Here is a 19,715-nt window from a genome sequence, read left to right as displayed (position 1 = left end):
ATGGTATATGGAGGGAATTATAATCAGTGTAATGAAATACGTTATATGAATGGTTGGATGTGAAACTAATGATGTGCCTTGTAAACTTTCACTCAATCCACAATAAAAACCTTAAAAAAAAAAGAGAGAAAGAAATCCAAATAATGAATCCTAAGATCTCAGATAGATAATATACTGAAAAGGCTGTTGCAGAATTGAATAATGAATGCTGAGTTGGAGACCTTGAAGACCAATCTCTCAATTCTAATCTGCTAGAGGAATAAAAAGAATGAAAGGAAGAAAAGTAGGAAAGAAAGAAGAGAGGAAGGAAAAAAAAAAGACACAGACTCAGCAAATCCAAGGACAAAGAAAAATCCTTAGAGCAGCCTGGGAAAAATGAAAACTTACTTACAAAGGAAAATCAATAAGACTAAGCTGTGTTTTCTCAGCAGAAACTGCAAACAAGAAGGCAATGGAATGTTGTATAGAAAACATGGAATGAAAACTATTGTTAACCAATAATCTATATATCCTTAGACAAACAATAGACAGGTTTCTAGAAGAACAATCACACAATGAGGTATGCACACCTAAAAATGATCAACCAGGGTCAACAGGGAAGCATTTACAGAAGGAGAAACTTCAGTGGGTTTGGGAAAGGAGGAGGTATGAAACAGAAACATAGGGCGAGTGGGAGAAGTGAGTTACAGAGAGATCAACAGCATCTAGCTGTGTGCATCCTTTACAGAATGTCAAACTGATGATCTGTTCTGTAAACTGTGAACCAATACACGGGAAAAAATAAATAACAGGACAAATCAACTAAACTGGAAATCAGCAATCAGTCGAGAAAGGCACCAATCCACTAAAACCAACAACTAATTCTTCGTGGCAGGGGTTAAAAAAAAAAAAGAAAAAGAAAAATCATGAAATCTGATAAAAAGACACAAATTACAAAAATGAAAAATCAAATTGGGGCCACAGATACTAAAATAATATTAATAACTCCAAGCCTAAGAAGTTGATAGAAAAACTAAATAGACCGATTGCTTGTTATGCAATTTAACAAAATTTACATGGGGAGAGAGATAATCATCTGAAAAGGCCCGTATCCATTAATTAATGAAATACATCAGGAGGGTTGACTAAAGAACTTTGATTCTAGGCAAGCTAGATGGGTTGGACAGTAGAAAAGCAAGTGATGCAATCCACCAACAGGCTAAAAAAAAAAAAACCAGCATAGGAATAAATCAACATATGAAGGGCAAACACCTGATCCAACCCAACAACCCATTCAAAAGAGAATTCTCATCAATCTAGAAAAGAAAAAGTACTCTCAACTTGATAAAGGACATGTACCCCTTACTTACACTTCACATCATAATGTCTGATTGGCAGGACACCAGATTCTTTAATGCTAAGATCAGGAAGAAGGCAAGGATATTTCCAATCACCACTGTGACTGAGAATTGTAATAGAAGCCCTAAGCTTCTATTGTTAAGTGTTGTTGTTAAGTGCCATCCAGTCAGTTAAGATCCATAACTCATTTTTTAAAGTAAGAAAGCATATTTGCATGCTGCTCAAATCGATGAGGATTTTTGATTGTCGAATTGTGCTTATTAACTGCTTTCTTTAGATAATTAATATATCAATACTTAAATAATTCAAATCATATAAATGATTTGGCCTTAGCAATAGGTTTAGTGTAACTGCTGAAATTTATCCTTAGAAGGAAAGAAACTATTTATTCTCTCAATGTCTGCAATGATGCTTTTTAGATGTATAATAAGTTTCCCAATGTAAAAAATCAGCTTTGCTAATAAGGAGCTCTGGTAGCGTAGTGGTTACGAATCAGGCTGCTAACTTTAAGGTCAGCAGTTTGAAACTACCAGCTCTCTGCAGGAGAAAGATGAGGGTTTCTCCTCCCATAAAGATTTACAGCCTCGGAAACCCTGTGCAGGGTCACTGTAAGTCAGAATCGACTGCATGATATTTAACAACAACAACATTATAAGTACTTTGGTTTGAGCTTAGTGAGAAATTTGATTGGTAATCTATATGTTGTTGTTGTTGTTGTTGTTAAGTGCCGTTAAGTCGATTCCGACTCATAGTGACCCTGTATAGGGTTTCCAAGGAGCAGCTGGTGAGCTTGAACTGCCGACCTTGCAGTTCAAATGGTTTTGCAGTCTGAAGCATTAACGCATAGAGCCACACCTGGATTCCTAAGTGATACTAAGATTTTTATGTTTTTAGAAGTCACATTATAAACATGATCCATGTCAGATGAATAGGTAAATTGAACTTGCAAAAAGAAAAAACCTTCTGCAAATGATTAGCAGTTATTATACAATTATGTTACCACTGGACTTCTGCTGTGGGGCTAGAAGATCAACATGGGACTACAAACCACAATATCTGCCGTCCAAACCCACAAGCTGTTCCTGGGAAACCCTATACAGGGTCATTGGGAGTCGAAACCAACTTCATGGCACTTCACAACAACACATACACTACAATGAAATGGTTTACAAAGTGGAAAGACTCTGATCCTTGGGGCAAGTCAAGAAAACGATCCAGAAAGATGGCACCCGGATGGTGGCTGTGCAGAGCGAGGTCTCACTCATCACTAAGCGATGCTCCAACTTCAAGCTCTGGTCCTGAGACTGTCGTTCACCAGAGAGCACCAAGACTCGGGTCGGAGCAGTCCTGCCCCATGGTGCCAGCTCTGAGGGTCACACCAGGTAGGTGACTCCAGCAACCAAATCTTATAAAGCCCCAGAGAGAGACACAGAGGACGGGGGCAGGGCCCGGGGACAGGATTTGGGACGCCTGCCAGAACCCAGTCCTTGCGCCTTCTCCGCCATGTGTTCTTTCTTCATTGAGGAACCTCCGTTCTTCGGCACAGAGCTGATCCCACAAGGATTCACGTCCAGATTTCCCCAAGGAAGTGGGGGGACACCCCAGTTATCTACAATCCGAAACCCATCACGTTTCACTGAATTCAGGCTCATAACAACCTTATATTTCCATGTGCCACCGAGTCGGTCCCACTCATATCGATCCTCCATCAGGTTTCCTAGGAGCGGCTGGTGGGCTTGAACCGCCGACCCTGAGAACAGCGGTGCAGTGCTGATCCCAGGACGCCCATGGACTCACCATTCCCGCGCTCCACCTTCGGGAAGTCTAAGAGCAAATCCCCGACAGGACCCGGAGCTCCGCGGATTCAGGCCGAGGGACGGGAGTGGACGCGGAGCTCGGGGCACGTTGGGAACAGACGCACAGCGGCCATCCGCGCCTCCAATCCTGGTCCTTTGTGGAGCGGAGTCGCAGGCTGGGCTCCTCTCCCTGCTCCACGTGTGAGACCGGAAATGGAAAGGAACCGGGCGGAGTTTGTAATGAGCAAAACGGAAGTGATGCTACCAAGCTTCCGTAGGGAACATGGATCCAGTGTTTTCCTCAGTGGGATGCCATAGCTCCAAAAACAAAACTCAAACCCCACCAGAACTGGGAATATATGGGAGGACGGTAACCGGGTAGCACGGATATCTAGCATACCGACCCGGGATCCCCATGCCCTAACTCTGCGTGTCTCGCACACTCCCTATCAGGGACGCCGACGTTGCAGGAATGAAAAAGGGACATTGGTTTGGGAGCACCCACAGCACGTGGCCCGGGTGACGCACATTACAGCAATTCTCCCCCTTCTCCAGCGGCGGCTCCCTGAGGAGAGGAAGCCTTGAAGATCGGGAAGGCGGAGAAGAGATGAGGGCGCCTGCGGGGGACCCAACGACGACACACAGTATCTGGTCGTACCCTTAAAGGAAGGAAGAGCGAGCCCAAACCAGAACACAAGCTTCTGCTTCCGGTTTTGGTGCGGCAGGGGCAGGGCTCCCTGTGGAAACACAGAGGAATCTACTGGATTGTTACCGTGGTGTTCACTGGATTCACTGGCATTCGACAAGCATCAAGATGATCCTTGTTCAGTCTACAGAGAAAAAGCATAGGGTATCCTCAATGTGTATATGAAGGGAAACGCAGATTTCAGTCATCCAAGATACACTTCTGGGTCAGAGAAGTTTCCTGTGTTCTGATTTGAACCTTTGAAAGTTTTCATGTTCGTTGCATTATGGAACGTCCTAACTGTTTCCCTGTCTTGAAAATTGTTTACATCTCTAGTTTGGCTCCTGTTTCAGACATTGTCACCTTTTGCATATCGCCTGTCTTTCCCTAAGAGCTTAGTTCACATTGGTACGTACATCCTAGGGGCGAGAAGACACGGAGCAGAGCCGGAACAAGCAATCGCACAGAGAATGAGAAGCAACCTTAATGGCCAAACCACAGCCATCTCTGATAACCTCGCAAAATCGCACCGGGAGCAGAAACCACAAAGAAAACATCAGGGATATTACCCCATTCCCGAAAAGATAATTCGGTGTACTACCTTTACCAAAATTTTACTTGCATGTGATATTGTTCAATGATGTGTGCATTACTTGGGGTCTACTTTTAAGTGAGCACAAATATGGATCTCTCCCAGGTTTGGCCAGGTCTCTGTCTTCCAAATTTCTGGGCATCGTTAAGTGCCTCCAGTACTCCATCAGTTTATGCAAAAGGTTCACGTTGTATTACGTCAATTTTCTGGCACTTTGTTTTTCACCAACGCTTTGAGTCCACCTTGGACTTATTCCTTCAGGATCCGACAGCACCACACCAGGACATTATACAATATGGTCATTATAAAACATTCCATATATTGAATCAGTATGTTGAGTTCTGAAAATCATTTATAACATACTAGTGCATTCACATCTCTTTAGTCTCCTAAACAAATCTCATTTAAAACAAATCATGGTTGACTAGTTGGACATCATCAATCACATATGGAATGATGCTGAGGCAGGGTCAGAAGACAAATGAATTTACCTTTGATGCCTGAATTTCTGACAACTGCATCTCTGTTTAGATACACACAGTTTTGTTTATAATCTGTCTTATCTTCTCCATGGGCTGGATAACAGAGAAGACTCAGGAAGTATCTCACTTAACTCTTACAACCTACAGAAACTTCTGCCAAAATCCTGCATCTCCCACAAGACTGCTTCCCTTCAGACTAATACGTTTTTCTACCTTCATGTATTAAATTTGATTTGATTGCTTACTGCTCAGTGCTGTGATGTTGGTCTGACTCACCGGTAGTCTGTCTAAGGTTTCTCAGAGTGACTGGTGAGTTTGAAGCGGCAGCCTTGCAGACAGCAGTCCAATGCTCACTACAGAGTCCGCTCTCTCAGCGTGCCTGGTCTAAATACACCAATTGAAGGACCATGCATCATCCTTTATAAAAAAAAAAAAAAAAAAATCTTGAAAGAAAAAGTAAAACAAAGCCACTGATTTAAGTGAAAAGAGGCTGAAAAGAACAGAGTAGTTCCATTGCTTAATCTAAGGAAGGAATGCATGTTTGTCAGTAAGAAGCATCAGGTTTCTTACAAATGAATATTATCAACCTGAAATAAATTTAAGAAACACCTTTGATGTGTTAAAGTCCAAAAATGTCAGTGTGAGGACTAAGGTGCACCAGATGCAAGCCATTGTATTTTCAGTCACATGTGAAAGTTGTACAATGAATAAGGAAGATTGCAGAAGAGACAGTATATTTGAATTTTGTTGTTGGTGAGGAATATTGAATGTACTAAGGACTCCCAAAACACCAACAGATCTGTATTGGAAGAAGAACATCTAGAATGCTACTTAAAAGCAAGGAGGACAAGACTTTGTGTCTCATACTTCCAACATACTGTCAGGAGGACCAGTTGCTGGAGAAAGAAATCATGCTTGCTAAAGTGTGGTGGTGGCTGTTATGTCCATGGAGTCAGATCTGACTCGTAGTGAGTCTGTACAGGGTTTTCAAGGCTGTAAACCTTTACGGGATCAGAAAGCCTCATCTTTCTCCCAAGGAACAGCTGGTAGTTTCGAAATGCTGACCTTGAAGTTCGCAGCCTGATTCGTAACCAGTAATGTACGAGAGCTCCTGGGTAAACTCTAGTGTTAGTGAAAAAGAGGAAGATGATTGACTAGGTGGCAACCCCAACGGAGTTGAATTAACAATTGTGAGGCTGTCCTAGAATCCAGCATTATTTCATTCTGTTTTGCATAGGGTCACTTAGAGTTAGAGCAGGCTGTGCATTATGTAACACCAATGGCAAAGTATTGAACAAAAGAAGCATGAATAGAAGTTGGGAGGAATTCAGTCACTCTTCCTGAAATAATTGGTCAAAATTTAGTTATTTCAAAAGGTAGCCTATGATTCACAACTGACCTTATTTTAAGAAGTGCAAGTCCACTAAAGGCATTAGCAAAACACAAGGCTCCAGAAAATGATGTAACATCAATTGGAATGTCTACACAAAATGATCCAGTGCTGGGAGTACTGTTGTCTATGCCAAGTCATTTGGAAGAGAGCTTCCTGGCCAAAAAGACTGCAAGAGATCTTTATCTGTGCCCATTCCACAAGAAAGGGACCCGACATAATACGGAAATTAATCTAACAATATTTATTTCACATATCAATGAAAATTGCTAAAGATAACTCAAAACCCATTTCAGGTGTAGAAGCATTAAGGGAGTGAGATGCCAGAAATTCAAGCCAGGGATATCTTTTAGAAATTAAATGGATCTTCGGTACTTTACAGCCCCACAGCGCCCGTGTCACCTGGGAGTTTATGATAAATGCAGAGTCAAGGCTTCCAGGGACCCTAACCAGAATCTGGACCGTTCCGGGCTCCCAGCCTCCATCTGCTGCACACTCATCCCCTTTTGTTTGTATTTGGTTTGGGACTGGAATTCCCCTTGGAGACATGACTAGGAAAGCAGTCTGGGAACAAGACAAAAAACCTATCACCTCCACCACACACAGATACTCGGTTAATACTGTGTCTCCCCCATCCTTCTTCCATTTCAGCTCTCCAGTGTGGTCCTGAGTCCGGTTGGAGGCCTGGGGGGACCATCTTGCACATCCATCCATAAGTCATCAGGAAGGACTTCAGGTGTTCTGCTTTTGTGTGCGACCCAGACATTACACATCTGCTCCCAACTGCCCAGAGCTCAGCTTCCACTCCGGACCCTCTTCCTGAAGTGACCTTTGGTGATAGTGTCCTAAACCACCATAAGGGGAAGCAAAGAAATGGTGAGTTCTGTAGGGATTTGGTGCTGAGTGGGAATTCATCTGATGGAAGTGGGTTTGGGTTTATGGACAACTGGGTCATCCTTGCCCTCAGTGGGCGAGGCTGGGTAATATTTTTTGTGGGATCACTGATGTGTGAGGGGCTGTTGTTCTTCCGTGAAGAATAAAGGTGGCAATTTCCCGCTGCTCCACGGATCCCCCCGGATGCCCGGGAAGGATATGACGGCCACAGCCGGCCCATGAGGACACCCGGCAGCCATCATGGCGGGGCGCTGGGGGCGCTCGCTGCCGCTGCTGCTCCTGACCGCCCTGGCGCCGGGCGCGGAGGACTGACGTCATGGAGGTGTGGCTGATGCTGCACGTGGTGCAGGGTCACATGGGTGCTGGCAACTACAGCTACCTGAGGCTGAACCACGAGCGCAAAATCGTGCTCCGCATGCGCAGCCTACGGGGCGACGACGACCTCTACGTGTCCGACAGCGCCTTGCACCCCAGTTTCAATAGCCACGAGCTGCAGTCGGCCCCCTACGGCCAGGATGCGGTGGCCGTGCCTGGACACTTGTAGTGCTCCATGGGCATCGGCATCTAGGGGCATCCGTCACACCTGGAGAGTGAGTTCGAGATGAAGGTGTACTACAATCATAGTGTGGAGTGGCAGCACTTTGGCCTCGGGCCTGAGGACGCGCCCCAGGAGGAAGAGTCACTGCCATGGACGGTTCTGATTAGTATTCGGAAGCTCGTACTGGAGATCCTCTTCTGAGCACCGGGCACCTCTCGGCCCACGGAGCTGCTCTGGGTCTTGCTGACTTGCCCTGTTTGAAATTCAGTGGCTTTTTCTGGCTGGGGAATAGGAAAGCGAAGCCATATGTACTCTTCTTACCTCAATTACCCCAAAAGGAGAAGCAAAGACTTTTAAATATCAAGTTCTTGTCAACAGACTGCATACAATAAATGTTTATAGTCCATTTGGAATATTTATCAGGTGACTAATGTAGGAGGAGGTGGCTTCAAAAAGTGTGGAAACGGAATTAAACACTGGAATTTTCCGCCAATCTTTTAAAGGCCCTTGAGTGGAAGAAATCTAAATACAGTTAAATCAGTCTGATCATTTTATCTTTTTCTACTTAAAGATACCTAATGAAGTCACGTGTATGCTTTCAGCACCAGGTGTGACGTGTGAGGAAGGGGATTTACTATTTGCGTGTTCTTCGCTGGGTGTGGAGAAGGCAGAGTCTCCTGTAGAGAGGTGTAAATGTTGTCCCAGGGACGGTCCGCTCACGGCAACCCTAAACCCGCAGACCACCTTTCCTTAGACCATCTGTCATTGCATGGGCTTGGGCTACCTGGTAACTAAAATTACCTTATTAAATAGAACCTTGTCTGTTAACTTAGGATAGGCCATAAACAACAATACAGCAAGCAAACTGTCGCTCTGAGGTTTTGCAGACAACTGAAAACTGAAGTTCTAAGGGGGGAAAATAGGTGATGAGCTGTTTTTCCGCCTGGAATTAAGTTTTAAGAGTAAGAACAGCTATAAGAAAGGTAAATCAACAGATTTTAAGCATAGGGTTAATTTCTAAACAAATGTTTTATTGGCATAAAAATGAGAATGTTGTAAATAAATTGGCACCAAATATTTCACTTAAAAAACTAAAAAAGACTACCGGTGGCAGATAAGGCCCAGGGGCAGAATGCTAGCAGGTACCCTGAGACCCTGTTCCTCCATCACTAGGTCCGTCCTCTGTGCAGATGTGGTTCCTCAGCAGCTAGATTCTGGAATTGCTTTCCTGATGTGACTCTTGTGGCTGACACCAGGGAGCAGTACCATTCTCATACTGGACCTTAGTGCTCTGTGTAGAATAAGTCTCCTGACTAGAGCTGAAACCTGGAAAAGCTGTTGATATTCGAAGCTAGGACCTGGCCCTCCAGAGCCAGACCTGTCCCAGCTCTCTTGACTTCCTCAAAGCACTGGGGCATTTCTGTACAGTTTTTACATTTTACATCATTTTTTTTGTTAATGTGTATAGGTAAGAAATTGTTTGCAAAGATTTAAATTTTAACAAAGTTCATTTATCCCCCATCCTTTTTTTTTTGTATTGTATCTGCTTTTTAATGCTCTCTCTAGAAAGTTATTACCAAATTCAAAGTCACTTAGGTTTTCTTCTAAGTTGTCTTCTTGAAGTTAATAGTTTTGCAATCATATTTAGGGTCTTGATCCATTTTGAGTGAATACTTGTGAAAGTTATAACATCTCTGTGTAGAATCTTGGGTTTTTTGTTTGTTTTCTTGCTAGTGGTTGTTTAAGGCCCATTTAAGATATTCTAGGAGTGTATATTGAAAAGGCTATCCTCTTTGCCTTGAATTGCCTTTACTCCTTACTCAACATCACATGATTCTGTTTTGGTCTCCACCCAGATCCTGGCAGCTCTACAACAGATAGGCAGAGTTATTCTTACAGTGGTTCATGCTTACTGCAGGAACACACACATAGGCAGAAAACTCTTAAGTATCACAAGGAGACAAGTCAATGAAGAATACAGACACAGCAAGATTGGACATCTACAAAGCTCAAAAGTTACAGACTATAAACACTGTAGAGTTCATGGATTAAAAATAAGCTGGCAAGACTATGTTGTTAAGTGCCATCGAGTCGGTTCCGACCCATAGCGACCCTGTACAGGGTTTCCGAGGGTGTAAATCTTTACAGGAGTAGAAAGCCTCATCTTTCTCCCACGGAGTGGCTGGTAGTTTCGAACCGCTGACCTTAAGGTTTGCAGCCCAATTCGTAACCACTACGCTATAGCTACAGCAATATTAGGATGGTCAAAAACTCCTGAAACATAATAACAGTCTCTAAGCAGGAGCCACCATGTGGTGGGAAAGACTCAGGCCATATAACCTGACCAAGGATTGTTTGTTATCAGCAACTATTATTATTATTCAAGTAATATGGGAAGAGTTAAGAGTTTATATACTACTTGTTTATGATATACTTGAGACACTATACTTTAAGGCATCATTTAAAACACCAAAGAAATGTTGTTTTCATATATTATTACAATCTTACCAAAATAACATCCATTAAAAATCAGAACATGGAAAGTACAAAGTACGCATCTAGGAAAACTGAAAGTCTTCAAAAACAAAACAGAATGTGTAATGAGTGTTACTGTAGATACGAGAAAGCTGACATGAACAGGTGCTGGCCATTTTGAATTGGATAATCATAAGGTTTATGAATGCAGAATGACAAATTGAAGAGGAAGGGTATTGTACTCATCAGCAAAAAGAACATTTCAAGATCTATTTCGATGTACATTGCTGTCTCTGACAGTGTAATATGTATATACCTACAAGGGAGAACAGTTAACACAACTAGTATTCAAATTTATACACCAGTCACTGAAATCAATAATGAAGAAATTGAAGAAGTTTTTTTTCCCTCTGTTCACAAATTCCTCTGTGTGAAGTTAACCAAACATGCAGTCAAGAAGTACTGATAATTACTGGTGATTGGAGTGCAGAGTACAAAACAAAGAGGAAGGATCAATACAAGGATCAGCATAGTTGTTAGGTGCCAACGAGTTGGTACAGACCCATAATGACCTTATGGACAGCGGATCAGCAGTTTACCCTAAAACCTTTTTGATAAAAACAATGCTAGAGAATGCATGATAGAATTTTGTAAGGTCAACAACTTATTTGTTGAGAAGACAATTTTTTTTTTAACAGCATAAAACCAACTATACACGTGAACCGTGCCCATTAGAGTACATCATCAATAAATTGACTATAACTGTAAGAAGAGAAGGTAGAGAATCTCAATATCATTAGTCAAAAGAATATCAGAGGCCGACTTTGGAACGATCATCCAGTACTCCTATGTAAGTTCAGGTTGAAGCTGAATAAAATTTAAACAAGTCCACGGGAGAGCTAAAATGCAACCTTGACAGTATCTCATCTGAATTTATAAACCACCTCAACAGATTTGACACAGTAGAATGACCAAAGACCACAGTAGTTGCAGGATGACAATGAGAACACCATACATGAAGAAAACAAAATGTCACACGAAGATCAGGAAATAAAAGATCAAAGTGGATGTCTGAAGAGATACATGACACTGCTCTTAAACTTAGAGTACCTAAAGCAGATGGAGGGAATGAGGAAGTAATAGAACTGAACAGAAAGTTTCAAAGTGTATCTTGAAAAGACAAAGTCAAATGTTCTAATGAAATGTGCAAAAACCTGTAATTTGAAAACCAGAAGGAAATAACACACTCATCATTTCTCAAGCTGAAAGAACAGAAGAAAAAAAAACAAAAACCATGAACGTCCCAGAGTGCTATATTGGAGAGTTCCGTGGGCAGAATATTGAATGCTGTAGGAAGCATCAAAAGAAAATGGCTTGATCCATGTATCACCGAGCCATCTTGTTCCAAGGTTGAGCATAATAACAATTTGCTTCTGTCCCATTTAGCCCATGCAAACCTTCCTAAGTGTTCCCTTATCTACCTTGTTCTTCCATCCGTCCCTTCTTGTGTATTACCCTCCTCTTCATTACATGTTGTCCTCCCCAACACCCTAACTATGATGTGTCTATTTCCTAACTTGTGTTCTACCATCTATCCCCTTCCTCTCACCCCTGGTAACCAAGAAAGAAAAAAAAAATTTTTTTTTTCTTTTAGAATGAATATCTTCAGCTTTTACAATAATGGTCTCAAGCAATATTTGTCTTTTTGCAATTAATTTTACTCAGAATAATATTCTCAAGATTCATTTATGTTATATGGTGGCTTCCAGCTTCCTTGTTATTCTTCAAGGTAGGATAATATTCTATAGTGTGTATGTACCAAAGGTTGTTTATACATTCTTTCATTGATGGCCCTTAGACTGTCTCCATCATTTGCTATTGTTAATAGTGCTATGATAAATATTGGTGTGCATATATCTACTTGTGTTCTGGCTCATATTTCTTCTGAATATATACCAAGTAGAAGAATCACTGAATTACAAGGTATGTCTATTTCCAACTTTCTGAGGAAGCGCCACACTGTTTTCCAGAGTAGTTGGACCATTTTACATCCCCACCAACAATGTCGAAGGGTCCCAGTCTCTCCACATTCTCACCAGCAGTGATTATCTTTTGCCTTTTGAACTTTGCTGTGATTGCTGGTGTGAGATGATACCTCACTCTAGTTTTGATATGTATCTTTCAAATTTCTAATGATCGTGAACATTTCATATGTTTGTTGGCTGCCTGAATGTCATCCTTGATGAAGTGTCTGTTCATATCCTGTGCCGATTTAAAATTTCGGTTATTTGTCTTTTTCTTGTAGAAGTGTTGTAGTTTACTATAGATTTTAGAGATTGGCACCTTGTCTGACATGTCATTGTAAAAGATATTTTTTCCCATTCTGTGGGCTCCCATTTTTTTTAAGAAATCTTTAGATGTGCATAAGTTTCTAATTTTCAGTATGTCCCAATCACCTACCACTACACATCTGTCCATTTGTCGTACTGTGGTGGCTTGTGAGTTACTGTGATTCTGGAAGCTATACCACAGGTATTTTAAATACCAGCAGGGTCACCCATGGTGAACAGGTTTCAGATGAGCTTCCAGATGAAGACAGACTAGAAAGAAGGAGTGACGAACTACTTTTGAATATTTAGTCACTGAAAACCTTATGAATAGCAGATAAACACTGTCAGATATAGTGCCGGAAAATGAGCCCCTCAGGATGGAAGGCACTCAAAATGAGACTGGGGAGAACCTGCCTCTTCAATGTAGAGTTAACCGTGCGTGATGACGTGAATGGAGTAAAGCCCGTGGGACCTTCATTTGCTGATGGGGCACAACTCAAAATGAAGAGAAACAGTTGTAAACATCCATTGAAAATTGGAACATGGAATGTACAAAGTATGAATCTAGGAAACTTAGAAATTGTCAAAAATAAAATGGAATGTACGATAGAATGAATGTAAAGCTAAAGTTCTCTCATGTAAACTATCATATAATTCACAATGAAACATCTTAAAAAAATGAAATGGAATGCATAAACATAGGATATCTTAGGCATTATTGAGCTGAAATGCACTGGTATTGGCCATTTTGAATCTGACAACCACATAGTTTACTATGCAGGGAATAACAAACTGAAAAGGAATGGTGTTGCATTCATCATCATCAAAAAGAACATATCCCAGATCAGTCATGAGGTACAATGCTATAAGTGATAGGATAATATCCATGCGCCTACAGGGAAGACCAGTTAACACCATTATTATTCACATTTATGCACCAACCATTAAAGCCAGTGAAGATGAAATAGAATTCTACCAACTTCTTCAATCTGAAACTGATCAAACATGCAATCAAGACATATTGATCATTGCCGGTTATAGGAATGCAAAAGTTGGGAGCAAAGAGGAAGGATCAGTAGTTGGAAAATGTAGCCTTGGTGATAGAAATGATGCTGGAGAATGCATGATAGAATTCTGCAAAATCAATGATTTGTTCATTTCAAATACCTTCTTTAAACAGCATAAGAGACGACTATATACATGGACCTTGCTAGATGGAATAGAAAGAAATCAAGTTGACTACATCTGCAGAAAGAGACAATGGAAAAGCTCCATATCATCAGTCAAAAGAAGTCCATGGGCAGACTGTGGAACACACTACCAATTGCACATATGGAAATTCAAAATGAAGGCCAAGAAAATGAAAACAAGTCCATGAGAGCCAAAATATGACCTTGAACATATCCCACCTTCACTGGGCACGTTGTAGCCCTATTTTAGGTATTCCAATCAGTTATAGGCAGAAGACATACTTATCAGATTTCTATGGTGATATTTCTGGCGATTCCTAAATCACAGTATTTTCCTTTATACAGTGATTTTGCCACTGGTGAGTGTGGGAAACTGATGCCCTGCACCTTATGCTTGATCCAGGGCTCTGGAGCTATTCCCTGAAAGCATTTTCTATGTGTTTTCAGCCCCTGCCCCTCGAAGCCTGTCCTAACTGACTCTGCTTCTGCCACCTTCAAAACTGGAAGTCCAAAATGTGATTTTAGTTTTTACAAACAGATCCCCAGTCCTGCCATATGCAACCCTGCTGTGTAGATTTGAACCTCCCACGGTGACATCAGTAGTTGAGTGCAAACTGTATTGGACACCCAGGAACCCAGGGCAGATCCCTCTTGTCCTCTGAGCTTATCTCTGTATTGGAAACCACTCAGTCCCTGTGCAGGCCATGAGCTTGCAGACCAAAGCTTTGAAGGACAGACACCACCCTGAGACGCAGCTGACCACCGTCTCCCACAGGAAGAATGTTCTGGTCCGTTGGTGGAGGAATTTGTATCTGAGACCTAACCAGAAAACCCCTGGTGTGGAGTCGATTTGGACTCATAGCGGCCCCATCAGACAGAGTCGAACTGTCCTTGGGCATTTCTGAAGCTGTATATCTTCATGGAAGGAACAGTCAAGATATCAGACAATTTATTGTGAAAGAAAAATCTGCTGCACAAAGACTCTTTAGAGTCTAACAGCAAAGACATCAATATATATAATGCTAATACATCTAGATATGTATTCTGTTAAATGTCGTTGAGTCAGTTCCAACCCATGGCGACCTTGCCACATTCACGATCATATTTCTTGCAGAATTCCACTTACTAAACATAGAAAAACTGTTTGGAACACAAACTTTGGAAAACATCACAGTAATAATAATAATCACAGGTAGTAATTATCAATGGGTAGCGCTGTGGATAAGAAGTGGACTGGGGGCTACAGGTTGGCAATCAAGTCAACCACCTGCTCTGTAAGAGACAGTTGAGGGAAGCCTTGATTTCTTGTCCTGCAGAGATTTACAGCCACAGAAACTCGATACAGAGTCACTATGAGTTGTAAGTGACTCGACTGCACTGAACAGGAAGCCAAAGTATAATCGAAATCAGAATATCTGCAGTCTCAGAGTATCAACCTATGAGACACTAAGTATAAAAGTTAAGAAAATTAACCTGAAAATGTTAGAACAGAGAATCGAAGAGCGAGATTGGAGAGACCACACCAGAGACACAGAGTTGGCAGACAAAAGAGTGTTTACTACTGATCAGCGTCTGCAAACAGGCTAACAGAAACTTCTCCTGGGTTTGCATCCCTGATCTATACCTGTATGTTGGGACCACTTAAAAAGGCTAAAACCATTGGGGGGAGGGGGAGAGGGAGCAAGCCGGATACAAAAGCAAAAAGCAAAGTTATTTTCCCAGAATGAGGGAACATAATGGGCTTTCCCTGCCATTTTAAGTTTGAGGTCAGTTCTGGGAGCAGACCCTTACGGCTTGGCCGCATGCTGATACATGGCTACATCCTGTTATGTGAGACATACGTTGTTATCTAAGGAATGTTTACCGCAGTCAGCAGCTGTGCTATGTCCCAGTGGTCCTATAGAAAATATAACAGAATTGAAGGAAATGTATGTAAACAAAAGACTCTTAAACACAAGGCAACATCACTGTATTTAATTATATGCAAAATAACATCAATGAAAACATTACAAAACAGCAAAACCACAATTGCTCAAGACTATTTCCTGAGGCCTTATTATAATAGCCAAAGATTTTAAGAAAGGTAAAAGTAATCAAGGACTGACAAAATGACAAACAGTGATGAGGCTCTATCCCTCCAGGTACAATGAAACTGTCACCTTTCTCTGAGCTTTGCCACATTCCTTACATTATTCCTAGGGCCAATTCCCTCTGTCAGTTCTCCTAGTATGAGTTCTCATGTGCCTGCTATCACGTGGGCAATGCGTGAAAACTCTGTACTGCTTACATTCAAAACGTTTCTTTCCACTGTGGATTCTTCTTCTATGTGAACTCAGGACTGAGGGATGAGTAAACCTTCCCCCACGTTCCTTACATTCATAGTGTCTCTGTCCACTGTGGATTCTTCTATGTGAAATGAGGGTTGAAGGATGAGTCAACCTTTTCCCACATTTCTTACATTCCTAGAGGCTTTCTCCACTGTGAATTCTTCTGTGTTTGGTGAGGGATTTCGCCTTACTAAAGCCTTTCCCACACTCTTTACATTCATAGGGCTTCTCTCCACTGTGTATTATTTTTCTGTGTGCAGTGAGGATTGCCGGTAATCTAAAGGTTTTCCCACACTCGTTACATTCATAGGGCCTCTCTCCACTGTGGATACTTCTATGTAAACTGAGGATTGAAGACTGATTAAACTTTTTCCCACATACATTACACTCAAAGGGCCTCTCTCCACTGTGAGTTCGTATATGTCCAGTGAGGTGTGACTTCTGACTAAAGGCTTTCCCACACTCCATACATTCAAATGGCCTCTCTCCAATGTGAGTTCGTATATGTACAGTGAGGCCTGATTTGTGATTAAAGGTTTTCCCACACTCCTTACATTCAAAGGGCCTCTCTCCACTGTGCGTTCGTATATGTCCAGTGAGGCTTCCCTTATGACTAAAGACTTTCCCACACTCCGTACATTCAAAGGGCCTCTCTCCACTGTGAGTTCTTATATGTGTAGTGAGGCCTGACTTCTGACAAAAGGCTTTCCCACACTCATTACATTTATAGGGCCTCTCTCCACTGTGGATTCTTGTATGTCTTGTGAGTTTTGAGACTGCGCTAAAGGCTTTGCCACATTCCTTACATTCATAAGGCTTCTCTCCACTGTGGGTTCCTCTATGTGCAGCCAGAGCTAAGGAATCAATAAAAGTTTTCCCACATTCCTTAATTTCATAAGGCTTTTCTGCACTATGACTTCCCATATGTACAGTGAGGCCTGAGGATAACACAAATGCTTTTCCACATTCTTTACATTTATAGGGTCTCTCTCCACTGTGGAACGTTCCATGTTTTCTGAGGCTTGAGGCTTCTGTAAAGGCTGTTGGACACTCCTTATATTCATAAGGCCTCTCTCCACTGTGGATTATTCTGTGTGCAGTGAGGGCTGAGGGTGCACTAAAGGTTTTACCACATTCCTTACATTTATATGGCTTCTCTCCACTGTGGATTCTTCGATGTACAGTGAGAGCTGAGGCATTCCCATACTCCCTACATGCATGAGGCTTCTGTCCTCTGTGGCTTCTTTGATGTTCAGTCAGGCCTGAGGAATCGTTAAAACTTTTCCCACACTCCTTACATTCATAAGGCCTCTCCCCACTGTGAGTGTTTACATGTTGAGTGAGGAAGGAGGCCTCAGGAGTGGCTTTCTTACATTTAGAAGGCTTGTCTCTATCATGAGAGTTATTTAAAATGAGAGATGAAGGAAGAGTATCCATTCTAATACCTTCTTTACAAACACATTGATGACCTTCCCCAGGTGTACTATAGGGTGAGAAACCACATAAAATTTCCATCCACTTGCTGAATTCATACCCTTCATTACTGGTGATTGCTGAGACAGGATTCTTGAGTGTCGACATACAAAGGAAGCCTTTCCCACATAGCTTACATTTATGGTAATTTTTCTCATGTTGAGTTCTCACAGGAGGGGTCACATGAGAGGGATACCTGTAGTCTTCTCCACAGTCCGGACACTGACAGATCCTGCTTCCAGTGTGAGCTCTACTACGATTGTTCTCTAGGGAATGATCCAGGAAGGCTTCTCCATACTCACAGCATTCAAAAGGATCTACTTCTGTGGGATCTACTTGGTGCACAGTAAGACCTGGTATCAGGCTGAAGGTTTCCACACACTGGCTGCCTTCAGAATGTTCACAGAGTTTCACAGTTGCTCCAGTTCTGTTAAAAACAGCAGTGAAAACATAAAATCGATAGTGTCCTTTTCAAACTACTCCCTTTAAACAAATAGACAATGAATAAAAAAGCAGTGTCTTGTTGGAAACAAATGCTTGCCCATCACACCATCACCAAACACAGTGAACGTGCATGGCCATTCCGTGATCTGTTCCATGGTTTATCAAGCACAACTACGATCATCCCCAGTCCAGGATTTTCCAATGTGTGAGGCTTCCTGGTCAAAGCAGCCAAGTGCATATTTTACATATGCATAGAATATTCATGTCCTCATACAGGATTAGCACTGCAATGTTGGGTTGATTTGACCCACAAACTAGAACTTGACGTCATGAAACAACAACAATCCACCAGCTGCATGTTGGAAAGGCAACACAGGGTTGCAGTAAGTCGGAACTGACTCGGCACACGTATGTAGCAGTATGTATCAGGGCTTCAAACCACTCTGTAAAGACTGAGCAATTTCCAACACAAATGTGTGAAGTGTCCACATGGTATTCCAATCAAATCTGTTACCTAATAGAATTTGATTTGATGAAGAGACAATCACTGGTACTGCACTCAAGGATGGTGAGTGAGCACCCTATGAATGTAAAGGTGTCGCTCGGCACACTCCGGCAATAACCTAGACATCTGCTTGGAAACCATGAGTCTTACATCTGAGACTGGATTACTGGTAGGCCTGTGGAGAGCAACAAATATTGAGAGCTGGGAACGCTGCCACCATCTCTGAATGGTACACTACTGACGGTTTCCTACTTGACTCAAAATTCAACAGGCAAGAGATTTGGTTGTTGGGACATGTATTCAGTACCTTCGTTTGTCCAGCAATTACTGCATCATTACACTTGAAGCCCTGCTATATATAAACACAAATACATACAAATGGCCCCAAATAGTTCATAGAATGATGGAATTGAAAAATGATGGAGTTTTTGGAGCTCCCTCATTTAAGTCTACTTTGATGTTATGACACCTCCTGAGATTTTCTGAAGCACTAATTTGTTGTTTGAATGACACTCACCTCAAAAGTCTCCCTTGGTTGTCATGGTGATCCTTCCAGCCATGTGATGAAATGATTTTACCTGACGTGTGTAATAACCCGGTGTTAGTCTTCAGAAATGGCACCATTATATGCTCACTGGGTAACTTTTTTCCGTCATTAAGGTTTCCAGCCACTGATCCAATCATTCAGATTAAGTTCATAATAAGAAACAAATAGGAATTGTGAGTGGAAAAACAGGTTCCTAGAAACAAAGACTCAGCCAAACTTTGCTATTCCAGCACTTTGACAAGTGTTAAAATGCAGTTAACTAGGAAATATTTCTATCAGGATGGAGACAGACAGTAACGTACACAGGCATCATTAGGAGAGCTAAGTAGAAAGGAATCAGACATAACTCACATGTAAGGTTACAAAGGGGAAGGGTCTCCACGACCACAGGTGTGAGAAGAAAGCTAAAATCTGAAGACTAAATCAGGTATTTCTGAAGTTCTGTCTTCACCCTAAAATAAACCTTTTGTTGTTGAGGCATTCAAATGTAACTCCCTTTATTCTGGGATGGTCTTAAAGTTTTGTTTCCTCAGGCTTCCTGACACATGGACCTCAGTGACTCTTATCTAGTACCCTCAGATTTTCCTTAGTTTCTCTGAGAAAACAAACACGTAGAGCTACCCAGAAGCTCAGGTGTCCTGGTGTGGTGTTGTAGGATAAACCCAACAGCTACCCTTTGGAGACTGTACACAGAGTCACAGAGTTGGAC

At 41.9% G+C, this 19,715-nt stretch overlaps 1 protein-coding gene and 2 pseudogenes across 1 annotated transcript; 1 reads left to right on the top strand and 2 right to left on the bottom strand.

Moving 5' to 3' along the window:
* LOC102828784 overlaps window positions 1-2,603 on the bottom strand; it is an 11,387-nt pseudogene extending 8,784 nt beyond the window's left edge.
* Window positions 2,604-3,125: 522 nt separating this feature from the next.
* Window positions 3,126-7,916, top strand: LOC102828404 (annotated as a pseudogene).
* Window positions 7,917-16,172: 8,256 nt separating this feature from the next.
* Window positions 16,173-17,474, bottom strand: LOC102828007 (zinc finger protein 420-like). Its single transcript, XM_006877247.1, has 2 exons — window positions 16,603-17,474; window positions 16,173-16,518 (listed from the first exon to the last, which is right to left on the bottom strand). Exons 1-2 carry the CDS (start codon window positions 17,472-17,474, stop codon window positions 16,173-16,175), a joined length of 1,218 nt encoding a protein of 405 aa, XP_006877309.1.
* Window positions 17,475-19,715: the final 2,241 nt, after the last annotated feature.

This window comes from Chrysochloris asiatica, unplaced genomic scaffold, assembly GCF_000296735.1.
Source record: "Chrysochloris asiatica unplaced genomic scaffold, ChrAsi1.0 scaffold00446, whole genome shotgun sequence".
Lineage (NCBI taxonomy): Eukaryota > Metazoa > Chordata > Mammalia > Afrosoricida > Chrysochloridae > Chrysochloris > Chrysochloris asiatica.
This window is presented reverse-complemented; position numbering and strand designations above follow the sequence as displayed.